Below are 20,109 nucleotides of genomic sequence, written 5' to 3'. Positions count from 1 at the left end.
CTGACCACGCCCCGCGCCCCGCCCCCCGCGCGGACACAGGCTGTTCACGCCCATCGCTCGGACTCAGGCTGTCCACGCCCATCGCCCCGCCCCGGCGCCCCGCCCCCCGCGCGGACACAGGCTGTCCACGCCCATCGCCCCGCCCCCCGCTCGCGGACCCAGGCTGTCCACGCCCATCGCCCCGCCCCCCGCGCGCGGACACAGGCTGACCACGCCCATCGCCCCGCCCCCCGCGCGCGGACCCAGGCTGTCCGCTCCGCTGTCCCGCCGGCGCCGCCATGTTCTCGCTGCTGCGGATATCGTGCCGGACGGCGGCGCGCCGGGCGCTGGGCCCGGCCCCCAGGCGGGGTGTGAGTGAGGGCGCGGCGGGAGGAGGAGGCTCGGACGACGGGGCCGGGGAGCCGGGCGGCGCCACCCGCCGGCGGCTGGAGGGCCTGGTGAGGAAGGACAAGGTGGTGGTTTTCATCAAGGGCACCCCCGCCCAGCCCCAGTGTGGATTCAGCAACGCGGTGGTGCAGATCCTGAGGATGCACGGCGTGGACAACTACCGGGCCTACAATGTGCTGGAGGACCAGGAGATCCGGCAAGGTGACCCCCGGGGGGGGGGGGAACCGTAGGACGTAGGAGCAGAATTAGCCCACTCGGCCCATCGGGTCTGCTCCGCCATTCAATCCTGGCTGATATGTTTCTCATCCCCATTCTCCTGCCTTCTCCCCATAACCCCTGATCCCCTTATTGATCAAGAACCTATCTATCTCTGTCTTAAAGACACTCAGTGATTTGGCCTCCACAGCCTTCTGTGGCAAAGAGTTCCACAGGTTAACCACCCTCTGGCTGAAGAAATTCCTCCTCATCTCTGTTTTAAAGGATCGTCCCTTCAGTCTGAGATGGTGTCCTCTGGTTCTAGTTTCTCCTACAAGTGGAAACATCCTCTCCACGTCCACTCTATCCTGGCCTCGCAGTATCCTGTAAGTTTCAATAAGATCCCCCCTCGTCCTTCTAAACTCCAACGCGTACAGTCCCAGAGTCCTCAAACGTTCCTCATACGACAAGTTCTTCATTCCAGGGATCATTCTTGTGAACCTCCTGTGGATCCTTTCCAAGGCCAGCACATCCTTCCTTCGATACGGGGCCCAGAACTGCTCACAATACTCCAAATGGGGTCTGACCAGAGCCTTATACAGCCTCAGAAGTACATCCCTGCTCTTGTACTCTCGCCCTCTCGACATGAATGCTAACATTGCATTTGCCTTCCTAACTGCCGACTGAATCTGCACGTTAACCTTAAGAGAATCTTGAACAAGGACTCCCAAGTCTCTTTGTGCTTTTGATTTCCTAAGCATTTCCCCATTGAGAAAATAGTCTTTGCCTAAATTCCTCCTTCCAAAGTGCATAACCTCACACTTTTCCACATTGTATTCCATCTGCCACTTCATTGCCCACTCTCCTAGCCTGTCCAAGTCCTTCTGCAGCCCCCTTGCTTCCTCAATACTACCTGTCCCTCTACAGATCTTTGTATTTTCTGCAAACTTAGCAACAGTGCCTTCAGTTCCTTTTTCCAGATCATTTGAATGAATGAATGAAATTAATGAATGAAAATCGCTTATTGTCCCAAGTAGGCTTCAAATGAAGTTACTGTGAAAAGCCCCTAGTCGCCACATTCCGGCGCCTGTTCGGGGAGGCTGTTACGGGAATTGAACCGTGCTGCTGGCCTGCCTTGGTCTGCTTTCAAAGCCAGCGATTTAGCCCGGTGCTAAACAGCCTCTGCATTATATATATTTATGTATATTGTGAAAAGTTGTGGCCCCAGCACAGACCCCTGAGGCACACCACTAGTCTCCGGCTGCCATCCAGAAAAAGACCCCTTTATCCCCACTCTCTGCCTTCTGCCAGTCAGCCAATCCTCTATCCATGCCAGGATCTTACCCTTAACACCATGGGCTCTTAACTTATTTAACAGTCTCCTATGCGGTACCTTGTCAAGGGCGGAATTGAACTGGGTCTCTGGCACATTGAAGCAACAGTGCTAACCACGGTGCCACCCTATTTTTCAGACACGACCTCCCTTTGACAAAGCCGAGTTGACTCAGTCCTATTTTACCATGCACTTCCAAGTACTTCGCAACCTCATCTTTAATAACAGACTCTAAAATCTTACCAATGACCAAAGTCAGACTAACCGGTCTATAATTTCTCATCTTTTGCCTCTCTCCCTTATTCAACAGTGGTGTTACATTAGCCACTTTCCAGTCCTCTGTGACCCTTCCTGCCTCCAGTGATTCCTGAAAGATCATCACCAATGCCTCCACAATTTCCTCAGCTATCTCTTTTAGGACCCTGGGGTGTAGTCCATCCGGTCCAGGTGACTTATGCACCTTCAGACCTTTCAGTTTCCCTGGAACCTTAACTGCGCTCACCTCTGGTTCTCCTGGAGCTCTGGCATCCCACTGGTGTCTTCCACCGTGAAGACTGATGCAAAGTAACTATTCAATTCTTCTGCCGTTTCTTTGTTTCCTATTATTACTTTTCCAGCCACATTTTCCAGTGGTCCAATGTCTACTTTTTCCTCTCATCTTTTATATATTGAAGAAAAACTCTTCCTATCTTCCTTTATATTACTAGCTAGCTTGCACTCATACTTCATCTTCTCCCCCCTTATTGCTTTTTTAGTTGTCCTCTGCTTGCTTTTAAAGGCTTCCCAATCCTCTGGCTTCCCACTAATCCTCGCCACTTTGTATGCTTTTCCTTTAGCTTTTATGCTGTCCTTTAGATCTCTCGTCAGCCATGGATGTCTTATCCTCCCGTAAGCATGTTTCCTCCTCCTTGGGAGGAGGAAACATTGCCGTTCCACTGTCTTCCCTGCTAGGCTCATTTTCCAATCAACTCTGGCCAGCTCCGGGGCAGCACGGTGGAGCAGTGGGTTAGCCCTGCAACCTCACGGCGCCGAGGTCCCAGGTTCGATCATGGCTCTGGGTCACTGTCCGTGTGGAGTTTGCACAGTCTCCCCTTGTTTGCGTGGGTTTTGCCCCCAGAACCCAAAGATGTGCAGGGTAGGTGGATTGGCCACGCTAAATTGCTCCTTAATTGGAAAAAATTAATTGGGTATTCTAAATTTATTTTTAAAAAACTCTGGTCAGCTTCTCCCTCATGCCTTTGTAGTTGCCATTATTTAATTGTAATACCGTTGCATCTGATTGCAGCTTCTCCCTCTCAAACTGCACGGTAAATTATATCAGACCCGGGGAGAGGGGGGGATCGATACCCGGGGAGAGGGGAGGGTTGATACCCTGGGAGAGGGGGGGATCGATACCCGGGTGGAGGAGAGAGGGGGTTTGATACGGGGGGGGGGGGGGGGGGTATCGATACACTGGGAGGGGAGAGGGAGGATCGATACCCGGGGAGGGGAGAGGGAGGATCGATACCCGGGGAGGGGAGAGGGAGGATCGATACCCGGGGAGGGGAGAGGGAGGATCGATACCCGGGGAGGGGAGAGGGAGGATCGATACCCGGGGAGGGGAGAGGGAGGATCGATACCCGGGGGGGGGGGGTCACAAGACAAGAGGGGGGATCGATACGGTGGTGAGAGAGAGGGGGGTGGGGTCTATACCTGGGCCTTGGGCTGGGGAGAGAGGGGGACCGATACTAGGGGGGGGGGGGCGGGGGGGCGGATCGATACATGGGGGGTGGAGAGAGCAGGGGATCGATGCCGGGGGGGGGGGGGGGGGTTTATTGTCCCGTGTACTGAGGAACAATGAAAAGTATGCTTCTGCAAGCAGCTCAACCGATCATTTAGTACATAGAGAGAAAAAAGGGTGTGTGTGGGAGAGTGTTGGGGTGTGGGGGGAGAGCGGGGGTGCGGGGAGAGGTGTCGGGAGAGCGGGTGGGGAGGGCCTGGATCGAGTCAGTGAGAGTGTCTATGGGAGGGGTGGGGAGAGCAGATAAGGGGAGTATTAAACCTATTGGTGAATTGGGAAGATTTGTGAATGAAATGAGTTGACATTAGAGTTAAACTGTCACTGGGAAGATGTATCCAGAGGCAGTAGGGTGCCCCACCCTACAGGCACATCAGTACTGTACAGCAGTGTTACCATGGTTCAGTGGGCGGCAATCTCACCTGAATTGAAGCTATTTGGGTTCAAATCCTACCTCTGGGCTTAAACACGAGAACAAAGACTGAAGTTTCAGTGCAGTATTGAGAGAATGTTGGTCTATCAGACGTGCTGTCTTTCAGGTGAGCTGTTTCACCAAGGTCCTGTCTGCCCTTTTGGGGTGGGCGAAAGTGATCCCACAGCACTATTTCGAAGAGGAGATACGGTGTTATCATGTCCTTGTCACTGCTATGTGCTGCCACGTTTCCTAGATTACAACAGCGACAATATCTTATTGGCTGTAAAGAGCTTTGCGGCATTGTGCTATGTAACGATAAGCCTTTAAACCTGGAGGGTTGACGTTGCAGAAGGCAAAGCCTTCATTAATCAGACTAGGCATACCTTGAGTTAACAAGTCCAGTTCTGAGGGAGGTGTAAAAATCAGCCCCAGTGTCACAGTTTTGAGTTATGAAGAAATGCTGTTGGCAGTTTTACCAGTGAATTTTGAAAATAGGTAACCTCCTGACTGTGCAAAGCCTGCCTGCCATCTGCAAGGCACAAGTCAGGAGTATGATGGAATGCTCTCCACTTGTCTGGTCAGTGCAGCTTCAACAATGCTTAAGCTTAACACCATCTGGGACAAAGCAGCCTGCATGATTGCCACCCCATCTGCCACCTTAAACATGCAATCCCTCCCCCACTGGCGAACAGTGGTAGCAGTGTGTAACATCTACAAGATGCACTGTAGGATCTTATCAAGGCTCCTTAGGCAGAACCTGCCAAAGCCTGATCGCTGTCATCCATCAGGACTAAAACAGCACACACGTGGGACACCACAACTCACTATCCTGACTTAGAAATATATCGCCGTTCATTCACTGTCACTGGGTCAAAATCCTGGAGCTCCCTCCCTTATAACACTGTGGGTGTACCTACAGCACATGGACGGCAGCGGTTCAAGAAGACAGCTCACCACCACCCTCAAAGGCAATTTGCGATGGGCGGTAAATGCCGTTCCAGCCAGTGATGCCCGTAGTTCAATTCCTGGCTTGGGTCACTGTGTGGAGTCTGCACGTTCTCCCCGTGTCAGCATGGGTTTCCTCCGGGTGCTCCGGTTTCCTCCCACAGTCCAAAGATATGCAGGTTAGTTGGATTGGACATTCTGAATTCTCCCTCGGTGTACCTGGTGTGTGGCGACTAGGGGATTTTCACGGTAACTTCATTACAGTGTTAATGTAAGCCTACTTGTGACACTAATAAAGATTATTATTACCCCTTTAATGAATTATTAGAACCTGAGTGGTGTTGTCATAGCATACAAGATAGGAGAGAGGAAATAAATTAACTTTATAGTAACTTTTCCAACAAACTAAATACTTTCAAAGGGTAGACATCGATAAACATCACAGCTGTTTGCTCAGTAAGTTCCCAAGCAAGAAATGAGATGACAGAGCTTGTATTTGTATACACACTTCATGGCCTCACCATGTCTCAAAGCATTTTCAAAATATTGTAGCAAAAAAGTAATAAACACATGGAATGGATAGCCAGATAGAGCAGTAGAGGCAGACCACTTCCGCCAATCGATGGGATGCTATGGATAGATGAACTTCTGAAAGCATATGTCTGATGAAAGGTCATCAACCTGAAATATTAACTGTTTCTTTCTCCGTCGGTGTTGCCTGGCGTGCTGAGTATTCCCAGCATCCCTCTGCTTATCTGCAATTCCGAATGTTTAACTAGATCACCAAAAGGATAATTGAGTAATGCAATAAGTTACTCGCACTAGATTTAAAGCAGACGGTGCCGTGAATTGGGTGGGGTCCTGGGGAGAGGTTGAGATATAGTGAGGATGCAATGAGAAAGTGGGTAGATGGATCCTTAATTATCGAGAGAGGAGCAGCCAGACTGAGCTGTAATTTAGTGATTCAGAATCTGGGGGCTATGCCTGACTGGAGATAGAACACTGACGTGGGGGAGGTGGGCAAGGAAAGCAGTAGGATCAGTTGCCATATGGGATAACCCCACCTCTTAAAGCAAGCGTGACTAGACTGCAGCCCATGGTCACATACTGTCGCTCAGCCTCCTTTATTAGATCTTTGGAGCCAGGCAACGTTCCTTTTTTTTAACCTCTATTTCTTATTTGTTGATTTGCTCTGGTTTGATTTCATGAACCCAGAGATTTGGAAGGGTTGTGTGCATAGAGTTTTATCACAGAACCAGGTTTGCACAGTATCGTCCAGCTGTTGTGTGACCACAAGCGTGTGCAACCTAGCTGTAGCATTGGTTCCAATGCAAGGTCTTTGATTTGAAACTTTAACTGTTCTGAGTATTTCTGGCATTCTTTCGTTTTGTTTCTATTTTTGTCTCACTGGCGAATGAATTCTAAATCTGAGAATACAACTGTGAGGTTAGTATCAGCAGGTAGATGCAGATTAGTGAGGACAGCGATTTTAAACTCCATTGAAGTGGAACAAAAGCAGCTTTTTATTGTGCCAATCAAGGTTCTGCATGAAACAGAATGCCTTTTCACCCACTGCACTGAGGGCAGCTGGGGCTATTAACTGTTAGAAGAATCCCTGGGTAATGAGGTTGAGTAATGAATGGTCATAGAGAGAGGAATGCATGATTATAGTAATGACAGGGCACTTCAAATCATGTTGAATCGGCCTAATAATCTGATTAATGAATGGGAGATGAGTTTTATTTGAAGATGTAACCAGCAGAATAGATAAAGGGGAACCTGTGGATGTAGGATTTTCAAAAAGCATTTGATAAGGTGCCATGAAAAATTGCTGCACAAAGTAATTCCCTCCAAAACAGCGCTGTCAGCATAGCTACATCACCCGGATTGGAGGGGTTCAAGGAACAGGAAATAGGAGCAGGAGTAGGCCATTCGGCCCTTTGAGCCTGCCTCGGCATTCATTATGATCGTGGCTAATTATCCCAACTCGCAATCTGTTCCCATTTTCCCCCCATAACTCCTTTTAAAAAAAAAAAAAAATGTTTTTATTGGAGTTTTACATTTGACGATTTGTTTTCTATTTACATATTGGATTGGTTCATTGTCACGTGTACCGAGGTACAGTGAAAAGTATTTTTCTGCGAGCAGCTCAACAGATCATTAAGTACATGAACAGAAAATACATAATAGGGCATAATATTTCTGTCTCAAGTGTTAAGTGAGGGGTGTCGTACCGCGAGTAGTATTTTACAGAAAGCAATAAGGATGCAGTTCTAGTTTATACAGAAAAAGAACCAAAAGTGATACCCCCGAAAACTGCCACTTCCGGGTTTGGCTCCACCCTCACCCCGACAACCTTGGACATTGCTTCACAGAAGGCTGTCCAGAACCCCACAAGTCTGAGGCAGGCCCAGAACATGTGGATGTAGTTGGCCAGGCCTCTCTGGCACTGTTCGCAATTATCCTCCACCTCTGGGAAGAACCTGCTCATTCGTGCTCTGTGCACCACTTTCAGCTGCATTGGGATTAGCCTTGCGCAAGTCGAGGTGGAGTTGGCCCTGTTCAGTGCTTTGCTCCAGAGTCCCCACCCTATTTCTATCCCTAGTTCTTCCTCCCATTTCCCCCCGTGTCTCATCCAGCGGGGAACGTGCCTCTATCAGTCGTCCATACAGGTCCCTGAAACTGTTTTCCCAGCCTGTTCTCCTGGACAAATCTGTCTGCAGGCTTTGTGAAAAGTGCTCCCTACCCTGGAATGTGACCCAATGTTTGGCCGGGTACAGCATCCCAAACTTCACTTTTAATGTAAGCCACCATCGCTCAGAGCCGCCATCTCTCTGTCGAATTCCACTGCCGCTTGGCCAGGTTTGCCCCAATGTCCTGATAAATCCTAATCTGGTGTCCTTCCTAGTTGTCTGCCTGGCCCAGCGCAGGATTCTTTCCCAGTCTTGATACCGATTGTTGCCCTCGGCTGCTCTCCGGCCTTAGTCTTGGGCGGAGCGAAGGTCGGGATTTGTCTATTTCTGGCGGGTTGCGGAAGCTGTCCCTTCTCAACTGGTTTCCCAGCATCTGGGACCGTGGGGTCCCTGCCTTCAGTTCCCGCCAGCAGGCCCACTATCCATTGGTTTTGGCGCCGTGACAGGTTCTCCTGGTCCTCTATTTTCCCCTTTAGACTTCCCTGCGTCACCATCAACCTCACTATCTCCATATCGCCGGGTGGCGATCCGGTCGCTCTGATCTGTTGAGGCTCTTTCCAATTCCTTGATGGTGTTCCTTTGCCGTGTCTCTGCCTCGGCCAGGGCCACCTGGACCGCCATCCTGACCACTGCTTTAATGTCGGTCTTGATTTCTTCCTTGAGCCCCTTGGCTGTCTCGTGAGGAACCTCCTCCAGCCAGCTTCCGGTGAGGGGAGCCTGTGGGCTGCTTGCAGGTCCCCCTCATTCTTCTTGCCTCGTACTTTCGTCGTCTTGACTGCTCGTTTCTCCCAGTTTTTGCCACTTTTTGTTTCTTTCCGGCCTCTAGAGCCACTGTTGCTGGGCATTGCCTCTTGTGCGGCTGTTATTAGGGTGAGGGGATACTTTTTTCCCTGTTTTAACAGGCTATTTTGAGTAAAAGCCAGTTTGGGTTTTTTGGGAGAGCCACCTTTTGTGCACCTTCTCAGCACATCCCTGTCACTGGAAGCCCCATAACTCCTTGAACATATACAATGTGTTGGCCTGAACTGCTCTCTGTGGTCGAGATTTTCACAGGCTCACCACTCTCTGGGTGAACAAATTACTCCTCATTTCAGTCCCGAGTGGTCAACCCCATTGAAGGAATCTTAAATTTATGGGAATCTTAACCTGTCGAACTACGCCAAGTTTGGGGGAAGCTTAGTTGATGAATCAAGTCCTGGCGCAATACGACAAGTTGTAAGATTTATAATATTTGTAGACTGTGTTAAGTTGTTCGATTCCTTGTATTATTCGACTGTGTATAGTTGAAGGAATTTATATAATCTCTGCTATTCGGTTATCAGTAGCACTTTGCAAATACTGGAACTCAGCAGAAATTTGCAGTATAAACTCCTCAGGTGCCAAAAAGAATTGTTTTATTTGTAGTCGCTTGATTACAATTTGAAAGTCATTTAAAAGGCAATTCGTAGACAATTCGAAGCTCTCAGAGAATTACAGACATTGTCTTTCTTTGCTTAGGCAGACAGCTCGAAAGTAACTTTTAAAAGGTCAAAGTCTGGCAATGAAACATGAAGAGAGAGAGAAAGCTAATCTTCAGCTAAACTCAAACTCAAAGTCAAAAGTGGACTAACATCACTGACACAGACTGTTAGACTGACAGAACCCCCAAAGACAATTACCTAAAAACTAAACACTAAAACAAAAAAAAACTAAAACTCACAAAGACAATACACCACAGACAACACACGAGACAACTCAGCACAACACACTTTCAAAGACAATAACAACCTAAAATGGCGGGGGAAACTTTTCAGTTATACACTTTCATATCTGTCTTAAGTCATCTAATCACACCCCAATATAATCCTAATTGGTTTGGGTTAGACTCAAACACATTTGATTTGATGGCAAGCCGTCCATCTTCAATGTGCAACATCAGCTTTTCTGACCTAGCTGTTATCTGCATTGTGAATAATGGTGCCTTCATGTTGCTGTGTATTCAATCCCTTGGCCTTGACAATTAGCACAAGCAGTGTCAAATTGTTTTGCAACTGTGCTGTTTTAATGTCACACTGTCTTTGAAAATATGCATTTGCCAGAACAACGGACCTCAGTAAAAGTGAATTATGCTGTATAAATGGGTATTTAAAAACTGGGGCTCAACATTTATGCTTAAACAGCTATCTTTTACCTATACTAGTTGTATTTGAAATACTTGGCTTCTACACCCATATCCTCAGAATGTGACCCCTGGTTCTGGACTCTTCCCCCCCCCCCCCCCCCCCCCCCCCCCTCCCCACCACCACCAACGAGAACATCCTTCTCTATCTACCCTGTCTGGTCCAGTTGGAATTTTGTAGGTTCCTATGCGAATCCCCCTCATTCTTCTAAACTCCAGCAAATACAATCCTAACCGACTCCATCTCTCCTCCCCCCATGGGCGAGGAGTCTCCGCCCCCGGGCTGTACTTTTGGGGTGTCTGATGTACAGTTTTTAATCTTTACCTTAGGAAGGTGGAAGTGCAACAAAGGTTCACTGAACTGATTTGGGGGGTTGCGAGGCTGAGCTGAGAGGACAGATTGAGTTGAGTAAGTCTCTGCTCTCTGAAGATGAGAAGAGAAAGATTATTTTGAAGCAAAGATTGTGAGTGGCCTTCACAAAGTAGATGGTGAGTGTCTGGTTGGTGTCTCTAGACTGAAGGGGCATAATTTCAGGCTAAGGGCAATTTCTGAATCAGATAAATCTTTTCACGGGTAGCGCAGTGGTTAGCTCTGCTGCCTACAGTGCTGAGGACCCGGGTTCGATCCCGGTCCTGGGTCACTGTCTGTGTGGAGTTTGCACATTCTCCCCGTGTCTGCGTGGGTTTCACCCCCACAACCCAAACATGTGCAGGTTAGGTGGATTGAACACGCTAAATTGCCCCTTAATTGGAAAAAAAAATAATTGGATACTCTAAATTTATTAAAAAAGAAATGTTTTCATTCAGGATTTGAATTTTTGGAGTTTTTTACCTGAAAGGGACGTGGCTACTCAGGAATTTCTGGATTTGAGGGAAATGGAGTAGAGCTTAATGAAGTTGAGCTTAATGATTTTTATTGAAGTTTGGAACAGGTTGGAAGGGCCGAATGTCCCGCTATATTGTGGCAGAGTCCTGGGGGTTCCTGAGTTTTTGGTGGATGGGGATGGAGGAACTTCATGCACTCTGTCTGATTATTTCTTTTGTCCTTTGAAACAGGGATTAAAAACTATTCCAACTGGCCGACCATCCCTCAGATCTACTTTGACGGGGAATTTGTGGGTGGATGCGACATTCTACTACAGATGCATCAGAACGGGGACCTCGTGGAGGAGCTGAAGAAACTTGGCATCCGCTCCGCGCTCTTAGATACGGAGAAAGAGGACAAAAAGTAGAAAAATGAGGTCCCAGAATCAAGTGGACACCTGTCCTGACTGGCATCTTGTGTGGATGGTGTTGCTGGTTTTATATTAAGTATTACTGTGTCATTAGGGATCTTGGCAAAGGAAAAATGGATTAGGAGGTCAATTACGTGGCTAGTGTTAATACACTAATGATACCGACTCCTTCAGCTTGGTGGACCCGACAGTCCTAGCTGTCATGGACAAAATAAAATGGTGAAGCAGGTTAAACAGCAGATGTTACCACAGTGATTTTCAGTGCCGTGGGTTTTTATGAATGAATAAAATAAATTGTGATTTTTCTTTTTAAATTTGAGAGGTGTTTTGATAAGTTGGGTTGAAGTTCTGTCTCATCACCCACCGGCCGTGACTCGAGGCTGGGTTCAGTCACGGGCACTTGCAGTATTGTTGGTTGTGAGATTGGCATTACAGCAGAAACCAGTCTGCAGTCCATTCCCAACACACAGTCTGTTCGCTGTTACACTCGGATTCCATGAGGTTGACTACTGATGTCACACTGGTAGCCAACCAATGATGACATGATTCTTCTAACCTTGCTGTAGATGGAGTTTTGCTCTCTATTTAACCCATCACCTGCCGCGGGAGGATTTGGGACAGTGTAGTGGGAATTTTGCTCTAAGTCCTGTTGTACTCCCCCGGGAACCTTTGGTGGGACAGTGTCGAGGGAGCTTTACTCTGTATCTAACCCCTTGCTGTACCTGTCCTGGGCGTGTTTGATGGGGACAGTGTCGAGGGAGCTTTACTCTGTATCTAACCCCGTGCTGTACCTGTCCTGGGAGTGTTTGATGGGGACAGTGTAGAGGGAGATTTACTCTGTATCTAAACCCGTGCTGTACCTGACCTGGGAGGGTTTGATGGGGACAGTGTCGAGGGAGCATTACTCTGTATCTAACCCCGTGCTGTACCTGTCCTGGGAGTGTTTGATGGGGACAGTGTAGAGGGAGCTTTACTCTGTATCTAACCCCGTGCTGTACCTGTCCTGGGAGGGTTTGATGGGGACAGTGTCGAGGGAGCTTTACTCTGTATCTAACCCCGTGCTGTACCTGTCCTGGGAGTGTTTGATGGGGACAGTGTAGAGGGAGATTTACTCTGTATCTAACCCCGTGCTGTACCTGTTCTGGGAGGGTTTGATGGGGACAGTGTCGAGGGAGCATTACTCTGTATCTAACCCCGTGCTGTACCTGTCCTGGGAGTGTTTGATGGGGACAGTGTAGAGGGAGCTTTACTCTGTATCTAACCCCGTGCTGTACCTGTCCTGGGAGCGTTTGATGGGGACAGTGTAGAGGGAGCTTTACTCTGTATCTAACCCCGTGCTGTACCTGTCCTGGGAGGGTTTGATGGGGACAGTGTCGAGGGAGCATTACTCTGTATCTAACCCCGTGCTGTACCTGTCCTGGGAGTGTTTGATGGGGACAGTGTAGAGGGAGCTTTACTCTGTATCTAACCCCGTGCTGTACCTGTCCCGGGAGTGTTTGATGGGGACAGTGGAGAGGGAGCTTTACTCTGTATCTAACCCTGTGCTGTACCTGTCCTGGGAGGGTTTGATGGGGACAGTGTAGTGGGAGTTTTACTCTGTATCTAACCTCGTGCTGCACCTGTCCTGGGAGTGTTTGATGGGGACAGTGTAGAGGGAGCTTTACTCTGTATCTAGCCCCGTGCTGTATCTGTCCTGGGAGTGTTTAATGGGGACAGTGTAGAGGGAGCTTTACTCTGTATCTAGCCCCATGCTGTACCTGTCCTGGGAGTGTTTGACGGGAACAGTGTAGAGAGAGCTTTACTCTGTATCTAACTCCGTGTTGTACCTGTCCTGGGAGTGTTTGATGGGGACAGTGTAGAGGGAGCTTTACTCTGTATCTAGCCCCGTGCTGTACCTGTCCTGGGAGTGTTTGACGGGAACAGTGCAGAGGGAGCTTTACTCTGTATCTAACCCCGTGCTGTACCTGTCCTGGGAGTGTTTGATGGGGACAGTGTAGAGGGAGCTTTACTCTGTATCTAACCCCGTGCTGTACCTGTCCTGGGAGGATTTGATGGGGACAGTGTCGCGGGAGCATTACTCTGTATCTAACCCCGTGCTGTACCTGTCCTGGGAGTGTTTGATGGGGACAGTGTAGAGGGAGCTTTACTCTGTATCTAACCCTGTGCTGTACCTGTCCTGGGAGGGTTTGATGGGGACAGTGTCGAGGGAGCATAACTCTGTATCTAACCCCGTGCTGTACCTGTCCTGGGAGTGTTTGATGGGGACAGTGTAGAGGGAGCTTTACTCTGTATCTAACCCTGTGCTGTACCTGCCCTGGTAGGGTTTGATGGGGACAGTGTAGTGGGAGCTTTACTCTGTATCTAACCTCGTGCTGCACCTGTACTGGGAGTGTTTGATGGGGACAGTGTAGAGGGAGCTTTACTCTGTATCTGTCCTGGGAGTGTTTGATGGGGACAGTGTAGAGGGAGCTTTACTCTGTATCTAGCCCCATGCTGTACCTGTCCTGGGAGTGTTTGGCGGGAACAGTGTAGAGAGAGCTTTACTCTGTATCTAACCCCGTGTTGTACCTGTCCTGGGAGTGTTTGATGGGGACAGTGTAGAGGGAGCTTTACACTGTATCTAGCCCCGTGCTGTACCTGTCCTGGGAGTGTTTGACGGGAACAGTGCAGAGGGAGCTTTACTCTGTATCTAACCTCGTGCTGCACCTGCCCTGGGAGTGTTTGATGGGGACAATATGAGGGAGCTTCACTCTATTAAACAGGGATGAAGTTGATTAGCGTGAGCAATGATTCCCTGGAGTTTGGATGAGAGAACAAGAAAGAGATCTGATTAAAATGCTCCAGATTCTTTTGCTGGGCAGGCTTGATGCTTTAAGGCTGTTTCCCGTGGCCCCGAGACTAAGGTTGAGCCTGAGCTGAGATAAGGGTTGGCCATGAATTGAGATGAGAAATGTCTTTATTCAGAAAGTTTTGAATCTTTGAAATGCCTCCTGCATTCCCGGACCAGCCTCCCCGAGCAGGCGCCGGAATGTGGCGACTAGGGTCTTTTCACAGTAACTTCATTGAAGCCTACTCGTGACAATAAGCGATTTTCATTTCATTTCATTTTCAGAGGGCTTTGAATGCTCAAAAGACTGAGGTGGGTAGATTTTTAGCCACTAAGTGAATCAAGGCATTAGGTCACCTGACTGGGAAGTAGAGTCGATATAATCATTTATCCATGATCTTACTGTACAGTAGAGCAGGCTAGAAGAATGCATGGCCTACTCTTAATTCGTGTGTACCCATATTGTACCTTCCCTGTGTGTTTGGCACAAGAGTGGGAGCTTTATTCATTCTCAAGCCCTGGGAATTCTTCAGAGCTTTATCTGACTGGTGGTGGACATGCCCTGGGAGTAGTCAGTGGAGTGTTTATCAGCTGTTGATCATTAACTTTGGAGATTAGGTGAAAGTACGATACAGGACTACATGTTGAACAGCAGATGCAACCAGCAATAGACAGACAGGTGATCCCACAAGTGCTCGATCAGATCAAAGCTCTGCAGTCTCGTCACATCCGTCATAAATAGTGGTGCATAATTCAACAACTGATGAGAGGAGGAACATCCACAAACACCCCCATCCTTGATGATGGGGTAGCGCATCAAATCAGTGCTAAAGGCAAGGCTGAAGCACTTGCAACATTTGACGTCAATGAGAATTGGTTTGGGGGCAAACTGTTCATACCTGGCACATAGGGTGTTGTTGGAGGTCGATCATCTCTGATGCAGGACATCACTGCAGGAGTTCATCGGGGTGGTGTCCTAGGCCCAACCATCTTCAGCTACTTCATCAATAATCAGAAGTGGTGATGTTTGCTGACGACTACAATGTTCAGCACCATTTGCAGATCCTCATACAGAAACTATATGCAACAACATCGACTACATTGAGGCTTGGTCTGATAAGTGGTCGGTGATGTTTGTGCGATCCAAGTGTCAGAAATAACCATCTCCCAACAAGAGAGAATCTTAACCAAGTCCCCTTGATATACAATGGCATTACCATCACTGAATATCCCACTATCAACAGCCTGGGATTACCATTGAGCAGGTGAGAGGCTAAGACTCTGCTGCGGGTAATTCACCACCTAGTTCCCCATTGTTTCACCACCTATAAAGCACAAGTCAGGAGTGGTGAAATGCTCTACTCACCTGGTTGAGTACAGTTCCAACACTCCAGAACCTCAACGCTAAGGACACAGCACACTTTTTTTTTAATAAATATTTTATTGAAAAATTTTGGTCAACCAACACAGTACATTGTGCATCCTTTACACAATATTATAACAACACAAATAACAATGACCTATTTTATAAACAAAAAATGAATAAATAATAAATAACAAAAATGAAAACTAACCCTAATTGGCAACTGCCTTATCACAAGTAACACTCTACAAAAATATAATTTAACAGTCCAATATATAATTATCTGTAGCAACGACCTATACATATTATACAGTATATATTAACAACCCTGAGAGTCCTTCTGGTTCCTCCTCCTCCACCCCCCCCCCCCCCCCCCCCCCCCGATCCTGGGCTGCTGCTGCTGCCTTCTTTTTTCCATTCCATCTATCTGCGAGGTATTCGACGAACGGTTGCCACCGCCTGGTGAACCCTTGAGCCGACCCCCTTAGAACAAACTTAATCCACTCTAGCTTTATAAACCCTGCCGTGTCATTTATCCAGGTCTCCACCCCCGGGGGCTTGGCTTCTTTCCACATTAGCAATATCCTGCGCCGGGCTACTAGGGACGCAAAAGCCAAAACATCGGCCTCTCTCGCCTCCTGCACTCCCGGCTCTTGTGCAACCCCAAATATAGCCAACCCCCAGCTTGGTTCGACCCGGACCTCCACTACTTTTGAAAGCACTTTTGTCACCCCCATCCAAAACCCCTGTAGTGCCGGGCATGACCAAAACATATGGGTATGATTCGCTGGGCTTCTCGAGCACCTCGCACACCTATCCTCCACCCCAAAAAATTACTGAGCCGTGCTCCAGTCATATGTGCCCTGTGTAATACCTTAAACTGAATCAGGCTTAGCCTGGCACACGAGGACGCCGAGTTTACCCTGCTTAGGGCATCTGCCCACAGCCCCTCCTCGATCTCCTCCCCCAGCTCTTCTTCCCATTTCCCTTTTAGTTCATCTACCATAGTCTCCCCTTCGTCCCTCATTTCCCTATATATATCTGACACCTTACCATCCCCCACCCATGTCTTTGAGATCACTCTGTCCTGCACCTCTTGTGTCGGGAGCTGCGGGAATTCCCTCACCTGTTGCCTCGCAAAAGCCCTCAGTTGCATATACCTGAATGCATTCCCTTGGGGCAACCCATATTTCTCGGTCAGCGCTCCCAGACTCGCGAACTTCCCATCCACAAACAGATCTTTCAGTTGCGTTATTCCTGCTCTTTTCCACATTCCATATCCCCCATCCATTCCCCCCGGGGCAAACCTATGGTTGTTTCTTATCGGGAACCCCCCCAAGGCTCCAGTCTTTCCCCTATGCCGTCTCCACTGTCCCCAAATCTTCAGTGTAGCTACCACCACCGGACTCGTGGTATAGTTCCTTGGTGAGAACGGCAATGGGGCTGTCACCATAGCCTGTAGGCTAGTCCCCCTACAGAACGCCCTCTCTAATCTCTTCCACGCCGCTCCCTCCTCCTCTCCCATCCACTTACTCACCATTGAAATATTAGCGGCCCAATAATACTCACTTAGGCTCGGTAGTGCCAGCCCCCCCCTATCCCTGCTACGCTGTAAGAATCCCTTCCTCACTCTCGGGGTCTTCCCGGCCCACACAAAACCCATGATGCTCTTTTCAATCCTTTTAAAAAAAGCCTTCGTGATCACCACCGGGAGGCACTGAAACACAAAGAGGAATCTCGGGAGGACCACCATCTTAACCGCCTGCACCCTCCCTGCCATTGACAGGGATACCATATCCCATCTCTTGAAATCCTCCTCCATCTGTTCCACCAACCGCGTTAAATTTAACCTATGCAATGTGCCCCAATTCTTAGCTATCTGGATCCCCAGGTAACGAAAGTCCCTTGTTACCTTCCTCAGCGGTAGGTCCTCTATTTCTCTACTCTGCTCCCCTGGATGCACCACAAACAACTCACTTTTCCCCATGTTCAATTTATACCCTGAAAAATCCCCAAACTCCCCAAGTATCCGCATTATTTCTGGCATCCCCTCCGCCGGGTCCGCCACGTATAGTAGCAAATCGTCCGCATACAAAGATACCCGGTGCTCTTCTCCTCCCCTAAGTACTCCCCTCCACTTCTTGGAGCCCCTCAACGCTATCGCCAGGGGCTCAATCGCCAGTGCAAACAATAATGGGGACAGAGGGCATCCCTGCCTTGTCCCTCTATGGAGCCGAAAATATGCAGATCCCCGTCCATTCGTGACCACGCTCGCCACTGGGGCCCTATACAACAGCTGCACCCATCTAACATACCCCTCTCCAAAAGCAAATCTCCTCAACACCTCCCACAAATAATCCCACTCCACTCTATCAAATGCTTTCTTGGCATCCATCGCCACTACTTTCTCCATTTCCCCCTCTGGTGGGGCCATCATCATTACCCCTAACAGCCTCCGTATATTCGTGTTCAGCTGTCTCCCCTTCACAAACCCAGTTTGGTCCTTGTGGACCACCCCCGGGACACATTCCTCTATTCTCATTGCCATTACCTTGGCCAGGATCTTGGCATCTACATTTAGGAGGGAAATAGGTCTATAGGACCCGCATTGTAGCGGGTCCTTTTCCTTCTTTAAGAGAAGCGATATCGTTGCTTCAGACATAGTCGGGGGCAGTTGTCCCCTTTCCTTTGCCTCATTAAAGGTCCTCGTCAATACCGGGGCGAGCAAGTCCACATATTTTCTATAGAATTCGACTGGGAATCCATCCGGTCCCGGGGCCTTTCCCGCCTGCATGCTCCTAATTCCTTTCACCACTTCTTCTACCTCGATCTGTGCTCCCAGTCCCACCCTTTCCTGCTCTTCCACCTTGGGAAATTCCAGCCGATCCAAGAAGCCCATCATTCTCTCCCTCCCATCCGGGGGTTGAGCTTCATATAATTTTTTATAAAATGTCTTGAACACTCCATTCACTCTCTCCGCTCCCCGCTCCATCTCTCCTTCCTCATCCCTCACTCCCCCTATTTCCCTCGCTGCTCCCCTTTTCCTCAATTGGTGTGCCAGCAACCTGCTCGCCTTCTCCCCATATTCGTACTGTACACCCTGTGCCTTCCTCCATTGTGCCTCTGCAGTGCCCGTAGTCAGCAAGTCAAATTCTACATGTAGCCTTTGCCTTTCCCTGTACAGTCCCTCCTCCGGTGCTTCCGCATATTGTCTGTCCACCCTCAAAAGTTCTTGCAGCAACCGCTCCCGTTCCTTACTCTCCTGCTTCCCTTTATGTGCCCTTATTGATATCAGCTCCCCTCTAACCACCGCCTTCAGCGCCTCCCAGACCACTCCCACCTGGACCTCCCCATTATCATTGAGTTCCAAGTACTTTTCAATGCACCCCCTCACCCTTAGACACCCCCCCTCATCTGCCATTAGTCCCATGTCCATTCTCCAGGGTGGGCGCCCTCCTGTTTCCTCCCCTATCTCCAAGTCTACCCAGTGTGGAGCGTGATCCGAAATGGCTATAGCCGTATACTCCGTTCCCCTCACCTTCGGGATCAACGCCCTTCCCAGCACAAAAAAGTCTATTCGTGAGTAGACTTTATGGACATAGGAGAAAAACGAGAACTCCTTACTCCTAGGTCTGCTAAATCTCCACGGGTCTACACCTCCCATCTGCTCCATAAAATCTTTAAGTACCTTGGCTGCTGCCGGCCTCCTTCCAGTCCTGGACTTCGACCTATCCAGCCCTGGTTCCAACACCGTATTGAAATCTCCCCCCATTATCAGCTTTCCCATCTCTAGGTCCGGAATGCGTCCTAGCATCGGCCTCATAAAATTGACATCATCCCAGTTCGGGGCATATACGTTTACCAAAACCACCGTCTCCCCCTGTAGTTTGCCACTCACCATCACGTATCTGCCCCCGTTATCCGCCACTATAGTCTTTGCCTCGAACATTACCCGCTTCCCCACTAATATAGCCACCCCCCTGTTTTTCGCATCTAGCCCCGAATGGAACACCTGCCCCACCCATCCTTTGTGTAGCCTAACCTGGTCTATCAGTTTCAGGTGCGTTTCCTGTAACATAACCACATCTGCCTTAAGTTTCTTAAGGTGTGCTAGTACCCGTGCCCTCTTTATCGGCCCGTTCAGCCCTCTCACGTTCCACGTGATCAGCCGGGTTGGGGGGCTTCCTACCCCCCCCCCCCTTGTCGATTAGCCATCCCCTTTTTCCAGCTCCTCACCCGGTTCCCACGCAGCTGTATCTCCCCCAGGCGGTGCCCCCCCGCCCATCCCCTCCCATACCAGCTCCCCCCTCTCCCCAGCAGCAGCAACCCAGTAATTCCCCCCTCTCACCCCCCCCCCGCTAGATCCCCCGCTAGCGTAATTACTCCCCCCATGTTGCTCCCAGAAGTCAGCGAACTCTGGCCGACCTCGGCTTCCCCCCGTGACCTCGGCTCGCACCGTGCGACGCCCCCTCCTTCCTGCTTCTCTATTCCCGGCCATGATTATCATAGCGCGGGAACCAAGCCCGCGCTTCTCCCTTGGCCCCGCCCCCAATGGCCAACGCCCCATCTCCTCCACCTCCCCTTCTCCCCCCATCACCACCTGTGGAAGAGAGAAAAGTTACCACATCGCAGGATTAGTACATAAAACTCTTTCCCCCCTTTTTAACCCCCCTCTTCGCCCCCCACATTCGCCCCACCACTTTGTTCAAATGTTCTTTTTAATAACCCGCTCATTCCAGTTTTTCTTCCACAATAAAAGTCCACGCTTCATCCGCCGTCTC

At 49.4% G+C, this 20,109-nt stretch overlaps 1 protein-coding gene across 1 annotated transcript; it reads left to right on the top strand.

Annotated features, from left to right (window-relative positions):
• Positions 1–232: 232 nt before the first annotated feature.
• LOC140406150 (glutaredoxin-related protein 5, mitochondrial-like) lies at positions 233–11,452 on the top strand. Its single transcript, XM_072494294.1, has 2 exons — positions 233–588; positions 10,960–11,452. Exons 1-2 carry the CDS (start codon positions 279–281, stop codon positions 11,133–11,135), a joined length of 486 nt encoding a protein of 161 aa, XP_072350395.1. The 5' UTR covers positions 233–278; the 3' UTR covers positions 11,136–11,452.
• The last annotated feature ends 8,657 nt before the right edge of the window (positions 11,453–20,109 follow it).

Source organism: Scyliorhinus torazame, chromosome 2 (assembly GCF_047496885.1).
Source record: "Scyliorhinus torazame isolate Kashiwa2021f chromosome 2, sScyTor2.1, whole genome shotgun sequence".
NCBI lineage: Eukaryota > Metazoa > Chordata > Chondrichthyes > Carcharhiniformes > Scyliorhinidae > Scyliorhinus > Scyliorhinus torazame.
The sequence above is the reverse complement of the archived record's forward strand: the minus strand, read 5'-3'. Positions and strand labels throughout refer to the sequence as shown.

Coding starts and splice junctions, on each gene's coding strand:
- LOC140406150 (XM_072494294.1), top strand. CDS start 279: ATGTTCTCGCTGCTGCGGATATCGTGCCGGACGGCGGCGCGCCGGGCG. Junction 589..10,959: donor GGACCAGGAGATCCGGCAAG/GTGACCCCCGGG, acceptor CCTTTGAAACAG/GGATTAAAAACTATTCCAAC.